A 13,277-nucleotide genomic window follows, 5' to 3' on the forward strand; every position below is an offset into this window, starting at 1 on the left:
TGCTGCACCTAAACTTTAAAGCCAACTGTCTGGGAGAAGCAGCAACAATCCTATTCAAGCAGCTTTGAGGGAGTCATGTGACTTCATTTTTTATTCTAATCTACCTGATTCATGCTAACCTCTTCACTTCACAGGTGTTAACAACTCTCTATCCTTTTTCATGGACATTTTGATGTTTCACTCTTCAAACTTTCTTCTGCAGTTCTGCTGTTAGCCATTCCTAGGTACTGTCTCTCTTCCATTTCACAGCCCTGCAGACTATTTTTAGATAGATCTTAAAACCTTAATTCTGGTGTGGTAATATTAACTCATGTGTAGAAATGACTGCCACTGAAGTGTTGGGGGTACTGTGAAGACACTCAAGATGATGAGGTTTCCTTTTATTAATCTGAGTAAGAGACATACATTTAACTATAATGACTCTAGGAATAATGAAATTCTCTGTTGACTATTTTTGCCTAGTTTGTACTTTTAAGCTCTATATATAATCTAGGAAAGGAGTGCACATGCCAATAATGTTATTTCTTTTTGTTTTGAGTTTCTACTGAATAATTCATAGATTCATAGATGTTAGGGTTGAAAGGGACCTCAGTAGGTCATAGAGTCCAACCCCCTGCCCTGGGCAGGAAAGAGCGCTGGGGTCAGATGACCCCAGCGAGGTGCTTGTCCAGTCTCCTTTTGAAGACCCCCAAGGTAGAGGAGAGCACCACCTCCCTTGAAGCCCATTCCAGATTCTGGCAACCCTTACTGTGAAGTTCTTTTTAATGTCCAACCTAAATCTGCTCTCCATCAAATTGTTCCTAATTACTCCAGGGGGTGCCCCTATCCCCCCCCCCCCCCCCCTGATGATTTTATAACCAGCCACAAGATCACCACTCAGCTTTGTCTTGCGCAGGCTGAAAAGATCTAGGTCCACCAGTCTCTCCTCATAGGGCCTTGCCTTCAGGCCTCTGATCATACGAGTGGCCCTCCTCTGAACCCTCTCAAGATTCTCCACATACCTCTTGAAGTGCAGTGCCCAAAACTGGATAGAGTACTCCAACTGCGACCTGACCAGTGCCACATAAAGGGGAAGCATCACCTCCCTAGACTGATCGTCATGCATCTACTAATGTATGATAAAGTGTGGTTAGCCTTGTTGAGCACTTTGTCATATTGACAACTCATGTTCATCTTAGAGTCAACTATGACTACAAGATCCCTTTCAACTGCTGTGCTACTGAGAAGGTCATCCCCCAACCTGTAAGTTTGTTGGTGGTTCTTTTTGCCCAGGTGTAGCACTTTGTACTTGTCTTTGTTGAATTGCATCCTACTTCGTTCTGCCCATTTTTCCAACCTGTGAATAGCACCGGTCCAAGGACCGAGCCTTGCAGGACTCCACTGCCCACATCTTTCCAGGTCAATATTGACCCATCCACCACCACTCTCTGGGTGCAACCCCTAAGCCAATTTGGCACCCACCTGACCATGTAATCATCTACATCACAGCCTGTTCATTTATTTACAAGAACAGAATGCGATACCGTATCAAAGGCCTTCTTAAAGTCTAGGTAGATGACATCTACCTCATCTCCTGCATCTAAGCATTTTGTGACCTGGTCATAAAAAATAAGGTTAGTCAAGCAGGATCTACCTGTAATGAACCCACGCTGATTTCCTGTCAGCATTATTTCCCTTGCTGGGCTCCCACACACGTGATCCTTAATGATTTTTTCCAGAGTTTTTCCAAGGATAGAGGTGAGACTAACTGGCCTTCCTGGTTCATCCCTCCTCCCCTTCTTGAAAATAGGGACCACATTGGCCCTTTTCCAGTCCTCTGGGACCTGACCGGAGCACCGTGAGTGCTCGAACAGCCGCGCCAGTGGCTCTGCTATGACACTGGCCAATTCCTTCTGCACCTTTGGATGAAGTTCATCCGGGACCACTGATCTGAACACATCCAGCCCCTCCAAGTGCCCCTTTGCTAAGTCTGAGCTAACAGTTGGTGGGCTGGTTTCCCTCCTGTGTCTATCTATGATCCAGTTGGAAGATTTGTCTTGGTCTGTGTCTAGGAATATAGATGCAAAAAACTCATTGACCAGCTCAGCTGTGTGATTGCTGTCAGGGCTGATGTAGGGTTTGGCTCCTACCATATTTGTAAGGTTTCTTGTTTCTTTTTAACTGGAGAAAAATCTGTTATGTTATGTGATAATGTGTCACCAGATCTGCACCCCCCCTTCTCAAAATCCTGATCTACCCATGAATATAAGGTCCAATATATTAACCAAAGTGCATACGTGCACACACACACAAATCCCCATTCCTACAAGCAAAACTTTTACCAAGCTATGAGCCAAATAAGCATGCCACCAAACTCTTAATTCCAATAAAGGATGAGAGAAAGTTCCAATGGTGCAGATCCTGTCTATCAGTAAAACTGTGCCAGAACATGGTGAATTTAACTGATACAAAAGCTTCCCAGCCATTTAGAAAGACTTGTATTGATACCAAAGGGGAGGAGGGGTAGCTGCCATGAGTAAATATAAGATGAGAGGTAGTCACTCAAGGCATGGGCCTCGAATCATTCAGTTTTCAAAATAGGCACCAGTACCTGCAAGTTCATCCAGGAACAAATAACTAAACAAAAACTAGTATAGAGCTAGGTATGCCAGTGTTCTGTGTTCAGAAGCATTATCATAACATACCAGGCAAGCAGGTGAATTCTGCATTGACACAAAAGTTTTGGTGATATATCTGTGGAATTAATTTGTTGCTGAGAAGTGACTAGGTGAGGATGATTTGCATAAAAAACTAATACCAATACACATGAAAAAGTTACGCCAAGCTATCATATACTATGGCTAGGTACAGTTCAGTGAGGTTAGATCATGTTAAAAATTGGCCATCGAATCTAACTTACTTCACCCCAGTGCGAACCTTACCCTTAGATTGGGAATCAGGTGGATCTGAGTGAGGGGAATTATTCACCTGGGGGTAGGGGGTCAGAGATCTAAAATAGCCCCAGGACCCTGGGAGGGGGAGACAGCCCTCTATCCTAAACAACACCCCCATAGAGCCACCAGCCCCGCCAGTCCACCCACCCCTTCCACCACCCTGTCTTACTCCCTTCAGACTTCCAGGACTGGTGAATGCCAGTAAAACTGACTCTGGGAGCAGTTTGTGCAATCAGGGGAAGATCAGCAGCATGCGGGGGGAGGAAGCTCTGCAAGACTGAGAGCCTCTCTGATCCCACCAACCCCCCACCCCCCTAATACCCCCTATGGACTCTTCTAGCTCCCCCAACCCTGCCAAACCCTCCCAGACCCCACCAATCCTCCAGCAGACCCCACTTGCCCCTCAAACTCCCCAACAACTCCATGGAGACCCCACTTTCCCCACTGATCCCCCAAAACCCTCTTGCTAGCACCCTCTCCTGACTTACCTTAATTGGGTGATGATTTTTATCTCAATCTAACCTCCCTAAATGTCTGTACGTACCCTATATTTCATTAAGCCATATACTTTAAGGGTGCTATTTTAGAAAACATACTATATCCTTAAACCTCTTAAACCAGGTGGTCTCAGAAGGTACAGATGGAACAAAGGAAAATTAGAACTATCAAATTTATTTTTCAAGTGTATTTATTAAAAAGGATGTAGAAAATTTAGTCTAAGTTTCAGCCAAAACATCTGTCTTTTAGATTTTAAAGTACAGCAAATACAGTTTGTAGAAAAGCAAAATTATTCTGTTTAAGTCTAGAATGCAAGACTAAAAATTAAAATTAAAATATATACTTAAAAAAGTAAGTAAAATCATACTTCTCAAGAAAAAGAGTATATGATTTACCAAAAAACAAACAAACAAAAAACGCCCACAATTTCTTACCTCTGTTTATCTCTTCTGTTTCAGCAGCAAAGATGACCTCAGTTATTTGGGTTACATCTTTATTAATAGAAGATAACCTTTAAAAAAAATTAAAAAGCATACTATCATTTTTTATCTCAACTTGTAACTAAGCCTGCAAAAACAAACAAGAATATATTAACTAAAACCAGGCTACAGCCAATGTTGCAGTTGATGGAAGGTTGCTGGAAAATCCCTATTAATTGTAAAGAAGATGATAATTTTATTTAGTTTATAGCAGAAAATAGCTCTTCTTATGATGGTGAATGGAAAAGTAGTGTTGAAACCTGCAACTCCCTGCCTTTCCAAACAGGGGATATTAGTAAGTTACTGCTGCCTGAAAGAGAACTGTAAAAGTAACTGCAAGGGAGACTAAGTACTTCAGTGAGGAGGTTTCACATGAGAACACCATGTAGAAAGCAGTCAGCAGCCCCAGCTTTCCTTTGTGGGGTGAATACAGGGCATCACCTGCCTGCTAAACCAGGGACCAGGTGCACTTTCCCTGCCTCTGCTCAGGGGTGGCAACAGCTTCCTGTCAGAGAAGTGGAGCTGAGTAGGTCTCCTTGAAGGACAGGATCAAATTTAAGCATATGATTTATTACACAGACCATCTAACTTCATGGAAATCAGCCATTTTCTCCTCAGATTTATTGCAGATTATTATTTGAATGGGGTTTTTTTAATTGAAGATGCGATTGAAATTGCTGAAATACTTTAAAATATCACAAACTATGCGAGGGCTGTGAAGCTGGATACGGGAGTCCAGCAGGGACCCAAAGGAATCATCTCATCTTCATCTGGGTGAGCTGGACCCCCAACTATATAAACTGATGAAGCCTACAGGTGGCAACCAAAGGGTGCTGGCCACTCTGTAGGCTTGAATTATTTTTAGTTTGACTTGGTTTTAATAGATTACTAACTTATGTAAGATTTGGTTGTAGTACTTATTTCATTATTCAGTAACTGGTCCTTTCAGCAGTATCTGTTCATCAGTTGGTCTGTAAAGATCATGTTTTAGGAATGGAAGTCCTAGGTTTGGGTAATAGGTTTATAACCAAGAGGTTTATAACTGAGAGACTTGGGGGGAGTCTGGCCATTGTAAATATATATAATCATGAGTCTGTCTATAATGGAAGCACCTCTTCTCTCTGTAGCACCTCGTCTCTATATTCTTGCTGTCAGTAAACAGAGATCCATCTATGCAATTGAAAGTTGCAAAATGTATTGTTAAGAAAGGCCTAAAAATTACCTCTTCCTTTCAACCCATTTACATCCCCCAATAACAGTCCAATGATAGAAATTTAAATGAGGCACCAGAAGAAAAGGATAAAGAAGAAGAAAATTTATTTTTACCACATAACTAGCTGTAGGTAAAGGAAAAGGGAAATGTTTACATAAATCTACACCTACCCCTTGAGTGAGAGGTTTTAATTCATTCCCTGGCTCTGTCCTTCCAGGAAACAGGACCTGGATACATGAAACAGCCCTACAACAGGAAACTGAAGGCAACAAGGATGCCTCAGATTGTCAAATCCTCCCAATTATCTCTTACGTCTATAACTGTTGTTATGATAAAAACAAGTGAAGAAATAAATATTCATTTACAAGTGGAATTAACAGCAATGAAGAAATTAGTCTGTGACTCTAAGTCACACCTAGAAGCACATGATATTTTACTAAAAGCAATTGATGGAAAATTGATAAACAACAAAACTTTAAAGCATGTGTCTAATAAAAATATAACTCTGAATAGTGAGGATTTTATTACAACTGATAAACTGACAGAGTCAGTCTCTGATCAACAACACCTCTTCCTCTATTTATTTATTTATTATTTTTTATTAAGCATAGCTCTATTAGAGACAAAAAACAAAAGATTCAGAGGGCAAAATATTTTATTATTCAACTTTTATCCACACAAGAGAAAGAGCTCTTTTAGCATGGAACAGACAATCGTACGATTTTTAGCCAAAAGATTTAACATTTCTCTTCAGCTACATAACATTATTTATGTATGCAGGTGGCAGTCCTCAAGAGGATCTTCCCAAGCGTAGGTGTTAGGAGTTTATATATTAAGCACCTGGTGATAATTGTCGCAGCCAATTGTTTTCCCAATGGGGTGGAAATTTTTTAAAAAGATGCTCTACCTCTTCAAAAAGGAAATGCAAAACTCTGGAACTCTTGGTTCAGAGATGATACCTTTTATTAGACCAACTAAGAAATCACAAAAAAATGCCCTTTCTTAGTTGGTTTAATAAAAAGGTATTATCTCTGAACCAAGAGTTCTAGAGTTTTGCATTTCTTTTCTGTCTCAGACCAACACAGCTACCAAATACATCCCCCTACCTCTTCAAAGTAAGGCATATTCCTACCAATGATTGTCTTGCTCCTGTATCTATGGACTCAAGACATTAGCTAGGCCCTAAGGAGAAGCAAATTGCTTCATTTTTAAGTAAGTTTGGTATTTTGGTTTGAAATATAGCTGGGTTGACAAATAAATTATCTGACCTATTGTGGAGAAGTTTTATTAATGATCTAGATATTGTGATTTTACAAAAGATGTAGTATGGGAAGATAGTATTCCTTCCTGGATTTTTTTTTTTTTGTTCTATAAAAATGGCTGCAAGGAAAAAACCAAAGGGCAGTTTCAGGGGGACTTAGTTACTTTCCTCTAAAGGTGTTTGATTGAGGGAGTAGAAATTGAATTAGAGTATAACTAGCTATACGCTGTCATCATTAAATTCTGTGGTGCAACTCCCTTAATTCTGGTTAATATTTACTTCCTACCATGTATATCAAGGACTGATGAAGTCTTAAAATGAGAATTGCTACATAAAGCTATTGAGAGAATCAGAAATAAATTTCCAGAGTTAGGAATAATAATAGCAGGTGATTTTAATGTTAGAATTGATGGCACTGATATCTAGGATAAAGAAGAAATAATAAATTAAATATGGGGAATCCTCCCAGCAATCTTAAGCGATTTAGAATGCTTAACAGACAGACTGGAAAGGGTATAAATGGGGCATTCACCTTTGTTACAACTAAAGGAGCAAGTGTGATAGACTATAGACTAGTAGAATCACATATGTGGTGTAAGTGTAAATCATTCAAAATTCTCCCGTGTGTGGAGAGGAGAGTGACCACTTCTCCCTCTCTCTCAAAGTTCCTTTAGAGTTTTATAAGGATTCTTCCCCATCTGCTATACAAGTAGCCCCTAGATTAGAAGTTCTTGACAAGAAAAGAACTAAATGAAATAATGAGTTAAGAGAAAAATGTGTTGCTCTGTCAAAAATACTCTCTCAGGCCATTCATCTCAAATTCTTAAAGAAAATGAAAACAAAAAAAATTACTCATTATGAAGCAATTATCAAACATCCGAAAAATGCTCGAGCATCTTTGAAGGAAACAGGTGCTGGTAGCATAAACCATGGTTTGATGAGGACTGCTCTAAAGCTAAAGACTTTAATAGAAACATTGGGGGAAGACAAGTCAGAAACAATACAATTGTTATTGAACAGGTCAATAGGAAGATCCCCTCAGAATTACATTTTAGAAGCCTCTTCTCTTCCAAAAAAGTCATTATTTGGATGGTTAAATAACATTTTGTTTCCAAGACCATTTGTTTGAAGTAGAATAATTCTCACAGCCACTTACCCAATACTAACTTTATATTTAAGACATGGTATAAATCAGGGATAGGCAATCCCTGGCGCCCATGCCAGAGCATGACATGCAAAGGTACTTTGCTTGACACACATACCTCAGGGCAGACAGCAGCGGAGCAGCTAGGGGCCTGATCTTTGTTGTGGCAGTATAGTCCTGACCCCTTCCCCGCCAACCACTTAGAGGCACACATGCACCAACCTCCTGCAACAAGCCAGGCGGGGGCCCTGCAGACCCTGGTGCAGCTGCTTGCAGCCTCCCCACCACCTGCTGCAAGCATCCCAAACTCCATGGTGGGTAGCAGGGGCCTGACCAGAACCCGGGCTTGTTATGGCAGGCAGCTGGGAGGCTGCAAGTAGCTGCACTGGGGTCCACAGAGCCTAGGCCGACTAGTTGCTGGTGGCAGGCGCATGCGTGCCTCAGGATGGACAGCAGGGAAGGAGCTGCACTGCTACAAAAAGAATCAGGCCCCTTGCAGCTCCCCCGCCATCCACCCCTAGCATGCCAACATCTTACATGTTGAGGTTGCAGGTGTTTTTGGCATTATGACCAAAAACTGCCAACTCCTGATATAAATGAAGGTGCCAGCATGCAGACAGATATGCAGACAGTGAGATCTTCTCAAAAGTCTCCTTTTTTAAATTAATAAAGCACTCTTTTTTAGTCTACATATACACCTATCCAACGTACAGAATTACAATGAGAGGTCATTACCAGATTAGAATTCACTCAAAAGAGATGTGCAGTCATTACAGGCAGGTGGTGTCAGTCCCCATATACAAACAAGATATATTCCTACAGAAAGAATGACATAGATAGACTGTTTAAATTACTATTTGTCATCTTCCTCATTTTTTTTAAGAAATAAGAGGAAGATGGATGTCTTCATTGGTGGAAAATTTTATATACTGGGCTAATGAGGAAAAAAACAATTTGGCTCCTCTCTAATAAATTACAGCATTACTTGCACTCAGACTGAGGGCCAAAATCAAGTAAAATTACCCTGCTTTTATTCTTTTACTCAACTATTGTACATTGCATCTATTTTTGTATCATCTTATAGTATGCTCTTTAATTTGGTTTAAATTTGTTGAAACTGTAATCTTATTGTATGTTTTTACCAATAACCATAATTTATATAATGTGATTATTATAGTATTGATAGATATAATTTTATTATCAATTTGACTGATGTGTTTTAGCAAAAGCTGTAAAAACAAACAAACCCCCAAACCTGAAATAACTACTAAAATTACTACAATTAAAACTAATTTTCCCACTTGCTTCTTTACAGCAACACTTCTTTCCATCACAATAGTGAAATGAAAATGTTTCTAATATAACCATCATGTTTCAGATGCCTAGCTGTAAAGTTTTGCATCAGGCTGCAGAGTGGCATAAAAGATCTAGAATTAGGGTACATTTTCATTTGTACAAATTTCCAAATATCTCTCTTCAGCATTTCCTAGCAGGCACAATGTAAGTCTTCTTGGTTGCTGGGCCAATTGTATTTTTCAGGAACCAAATTATTCACTTGAAGGAAAACAATGTTAGGAGAATCCTGAAATTAAAATGCAAAAGAAAGAAAGAAAGAAAAATGCTTACACATGCTGTATTTTTATTCTACCAGTTCATGTATACGTGTTCGCTCATTTGCATTTTTTGTCCTTCAGACTGGATTCTGGTCCCTTTCCTTAATAGAGAATCACCCTCTCCGGTGGCCTATAAAAACAGTGGGTGCCTGTACCTGAGCATGGAGGCTGCTCTGACACGCTGTAATTGCAGTGCGTCAGCGCACACTTGATTGAGTCTGCTGGGATGTGGCAATTGCTGCGCTCCAGCAGCCTCAGCGTCTCATGTATTCAGCGTCCCCACGCTTCAAAAACTGCATGAGGGGCACTTGAACTAAAGCTTGAACGAGCTTTAGTTCAAGCACCCTCGCCGCCATTTTGAAGTGCAGGGACACTGATACACAGCGGCACTTCAATTCAAGTGGCTCTCGGAGCTGCTCTAATTAAAGTACCACCCTCACCCCGGAAAAAGTGCCCAGTTGGTCCATTTGGAGAGGAAGCTACTCTCGAGTCTGAGGGCATCAGAACATGGGCTTTGATTTGATTTTGAAAATCGTATCTCGATTTTCTTTAAATGTACCACCAAATACGTTTAAAAGCATATTTATTAAGAACCTAGACCGATGCTATTTTAACGGCATCTTATTCTCTAGGACTTCTGCTGCAGCTGTTCATTTAGATTCCAGGGAGGATCCTGGCTGGCCTCAAATACCTTCTCCTAAAGGACTGTGTTTTATAAGAAGTTAGTAGCTCTTAGCAGCATTTCATACAGCCTACAAATGTCCTATCACCTCTTCACGTGCAGCTCCTCCTCATCGAGGTCACTCTCAGTTACTGAGCCCTCCACTATTGTCTCATCGCTGTCGCTGTCAGACAGTTGTGCTCCTGCCCTCATGGCTCCTCTCTCCTCAGAAACCACTCCTCTCCTCACTCCTTCCCCTCAGGCAGCTCCTCCCTGCCTCCAGGCACCACATCACAAGCGGGGAAGGAAGAGGGGTTGCACTGCCTTCTGGGAAGCACCGGGCTCAGGGCAGCCACCACAGCGAAGCTGACAGGAGCGGGAAATACCAACCTCCTCAAATGGCAGGGAGTAGTAAGAACTGCCGAAAGTGGCAAGAAACCTCGAGAAAGTGGGAGAATCAGTTGCTTTCCAGGCATCAGACAAACAAGTGCAGGCCCCAGGCACACAGGATGAACCCAAGGCTTGATCTTTCCTTGTAGCCTTTGGGAATCAGACTGTTCATCAATGATGCAGGGTAGTTAATTCCTCTCACAAGATTGGTCTAGGCCTATACAGGGTCTCTGGGATCAAGTGTCCACCCCCTGCAGGGATGAGATTATGTGAAGACCCCCTCACCAGTTACCGTCTTTCCTGCTTCGACTCTTCTCCATCATCACGCGCTTCCCAAGAATTCACCAAGCACAAGGCGTATTTGCCCCCAGCATTTTGCCCATTTGCTAGTTTGTAACATCACCCATATTTCCACAATGAAATGCATCTGCTCTCCTCAGCAATTTACCTTACACCATGTTTATGATGATATAGTCATGCGACACTTACATAATACGTGCCTCCTTAATTAACACGTCTTTCACATTTATAGGGTAATTAGAACAACTGAACCTAGGCAAATACAATAATAAGATAAGCAGAAAAAACAGTTTATGAAGGTTTACTGTAAAACAATAGAAACCATGGTACTGGCTTATAGTATTAGCACCCCATTATATATACTATTTATTTTTTTTAATCAGACAAAAAATGATGGGATACACAAATTCTGCTGACTCCCACTCTCTTGAACTCAAGCCACTGAGAGAGATCCCACTTCTCTCCAAATAACTCTGGGCGGACAATGCCACAATCCCCATGTTCCCCACCCACAATCCCACCTCAAAACATTCAGTATAAGCAGGGGGAAAGCAGTATTTATATATATATATTTTTTTTTTTTCATTTTAAAGTTGGAGAAAGACAGTATCTCCACTCAAAGATGTAAGAGAGTCCCTGCTTTCTGAAGCCTCAGCTAATATTAGCACAAAAAAGCTTACTTAGTACAGTGACTGGTGTAATAAAATAAATAGTAAGTTTTATACTTCTACCATGACATGTAGTGATTACTCCTACTCCCGTTGATCACAGTGGTACAACACAATTTAACTCTTTATTCACAAAATACATAATTTGTGGCCTTGGGTCAGGCATACCAGAAAACTAAAATAGGAATGATTAGTCAGAAAGAGGGAGAGGAAAGCAAGACTTTCATTCAAAATCCAGACAATTACATATGTAAAAAAGTACATATTTATATACCTCACTTATGTGTACAGTTACTGTACAGAAAATCACCATTTTGTTTCTAAATGGATATTTCCATGTGAAAAATGTAGTAACTGCCACACAAATTATGTGCACCATCACCCAGCTGACAAACAAGACCAGCATTAATTTGTGAGGGAAACAAGCACTTTGTATTTTGACAAAACAATATACTGCTCAAAAGGATTATATTTTCTAAGGAACATAGACCCCCAGAAGCCTGAACACTGCCCTATTCTAATTTTAGATTATTAGACAGATTGATGCTCAGACTTTCTGTTAAACTTCCTTACTATAGCGGAAGAATAGACCATAGTGAACCAATATAGTATCTCTTGCTGGTTTTAATTTACTGTAGTTCCATCTAAACACTTTTAGATTATATAGCATCATATACAAAAATGAAAATCTAAAAACAACTTTTACTACTGAGCAGCCAGAAATCCTTGTAGAATCAACTTAAAATATAAAACTTTCCAAAGCTATTGCATCAGCAGTGTTTGTACTGTTTCCATCAGCGTGTGAAATCATGAAATGTAAAGCTCCACCCTACAATTCTTGTGTTACAATCACCCTTCCTCCAACAAAGAAGGCTGGATCAGTGCCAAGCAGTCATTTAAACACTTCCTTTTTGGTGGTAGAAAAAGGGGACATCTCCCCTTGGAGCAGCAAAACTCTGGCCGCTATTTCTGCACTCTGCCCTGCCACCACCCAGGGCACCATGTGCCGCTGCTGATGCTCTGCCCCCTCCACTGTCAGGGCTGGACCCACAGCTGCTTCAGGGAAGGTTGGAGGGAGTGGGTAGAGTGGAGGGAAGGGAGGTTGGAGTATCCCCCTAGCTCCATTCCACTACCTTCTCCTTAGGCAGTAGCACCCAGGGCTTGTGCCCCGCTTGCCCACCCATCAATATGCTATTGCTGTACAGCAAAGTGTCTAGCCAATACCTAAGTCCTATTAGGATCTACAGAATATTAATTTGAAAACATGTTAACACTATCAAAACAAGAGAAAATAACATTCCCACTTCTCTTAGCAGAAAGCTCCCTTTTCCTCTTGCCTGCAGTGCTCTCCCCTCCTTGGATATGTTTTTCCTCTTCTACCTTTTCTTCCTTCCCCTTTCTTTCACTTTAAGATAAGGAATTGTGTTTTGAAATTTGTATGTGTGCATTTTGTATCTCCCCTTGTATTTTGGTATTTTTATCTGTGTGTGTGCCATAGCATTACATCTGCAGCTTATATTTTATACTCCTCACCTTTCAACTTTCAACTAAATGTGTTTAGTTTCATAAATAAGTTATACATTGTAACAATGTTAACAAGGGCAGGAATCAAACTGCCCTTCCCTATATCAGGCTGGCCCCTGAAAGAGCGAGTGAATCAGTGATTGAATGTGTAACACAGTAGCAGGTGTCATATTGAATGAAATAGTTGGAATGTTTGTAAAGGTTGCCCATTAGCCAGTTTCAGGAAGAAGATAAGATTTATCTCCTTATCTAGCTCATTGTTTTTGGGACTACGTGCAAAATGTCCTGACTTCGGTTAAAGTCTTAATTTAAATTTTATCTTTAGAAGTCTTTTACAAAGAGAGCAAATATCCTGAGTTCCGAGACATCAAACCCTAGGGCCTTTTGGAAAGATTGGTAAGAAAAGGGCATTTGCAGTGATATGGAAGTCTCCCCAAGAGTAATTTAAAATGCTCAACAAAGGCAAAAGAATCTGCTGAGTAAGATCCGAGCCCAAATTTGGGAGTAATGACAAGTTGAGTAGGAGGAGCCCACTGACGGCAGCTCACTCAATAAAAACTGTAATTTACTGTCCCAATTTGGAGGTGACTTCA

At 40.7% G+C, this 13,277-nt stretch overlaps 1 protein-coding gene across 1 annotated transcript in view; it reads right to left on the bottom strand.

Annotated features, from left to right (window-relative positions):
- The window catches only part of ANKRD31 (ankyrin repeat domain 31), a 161,125-nt gene extending 151,110 nt beyond the window's left edge, over positions 1-10,015 (bottom strand). The window contains 2 exon segments of the mRNA XM_014525152.1: positions 3,866-3,942; positions 9,912-10,015. Coding sequence (XP_014380638.1) covers positions 3,866-3,942; positions 9,912-10,015 — 181 coding nt within the window.
- Positions 10,016-13,277: the final 3,262 nt, after the last annotated feature.

Source organism: Alligator sinensis, unplaced genomic scaffold (genome assembly GCF_000455745.1).
Source record: "Alligator sinensis unplaced genomic scaffold, ASM45574v1 scaffold290_1, whole genome shotgun sequence".
NCBI classification, from domain to species: Eukaryota; Metazoa; Chordata; order Crocodylia; family Alligatoridae; genus Alligator; species Alligator sinensis.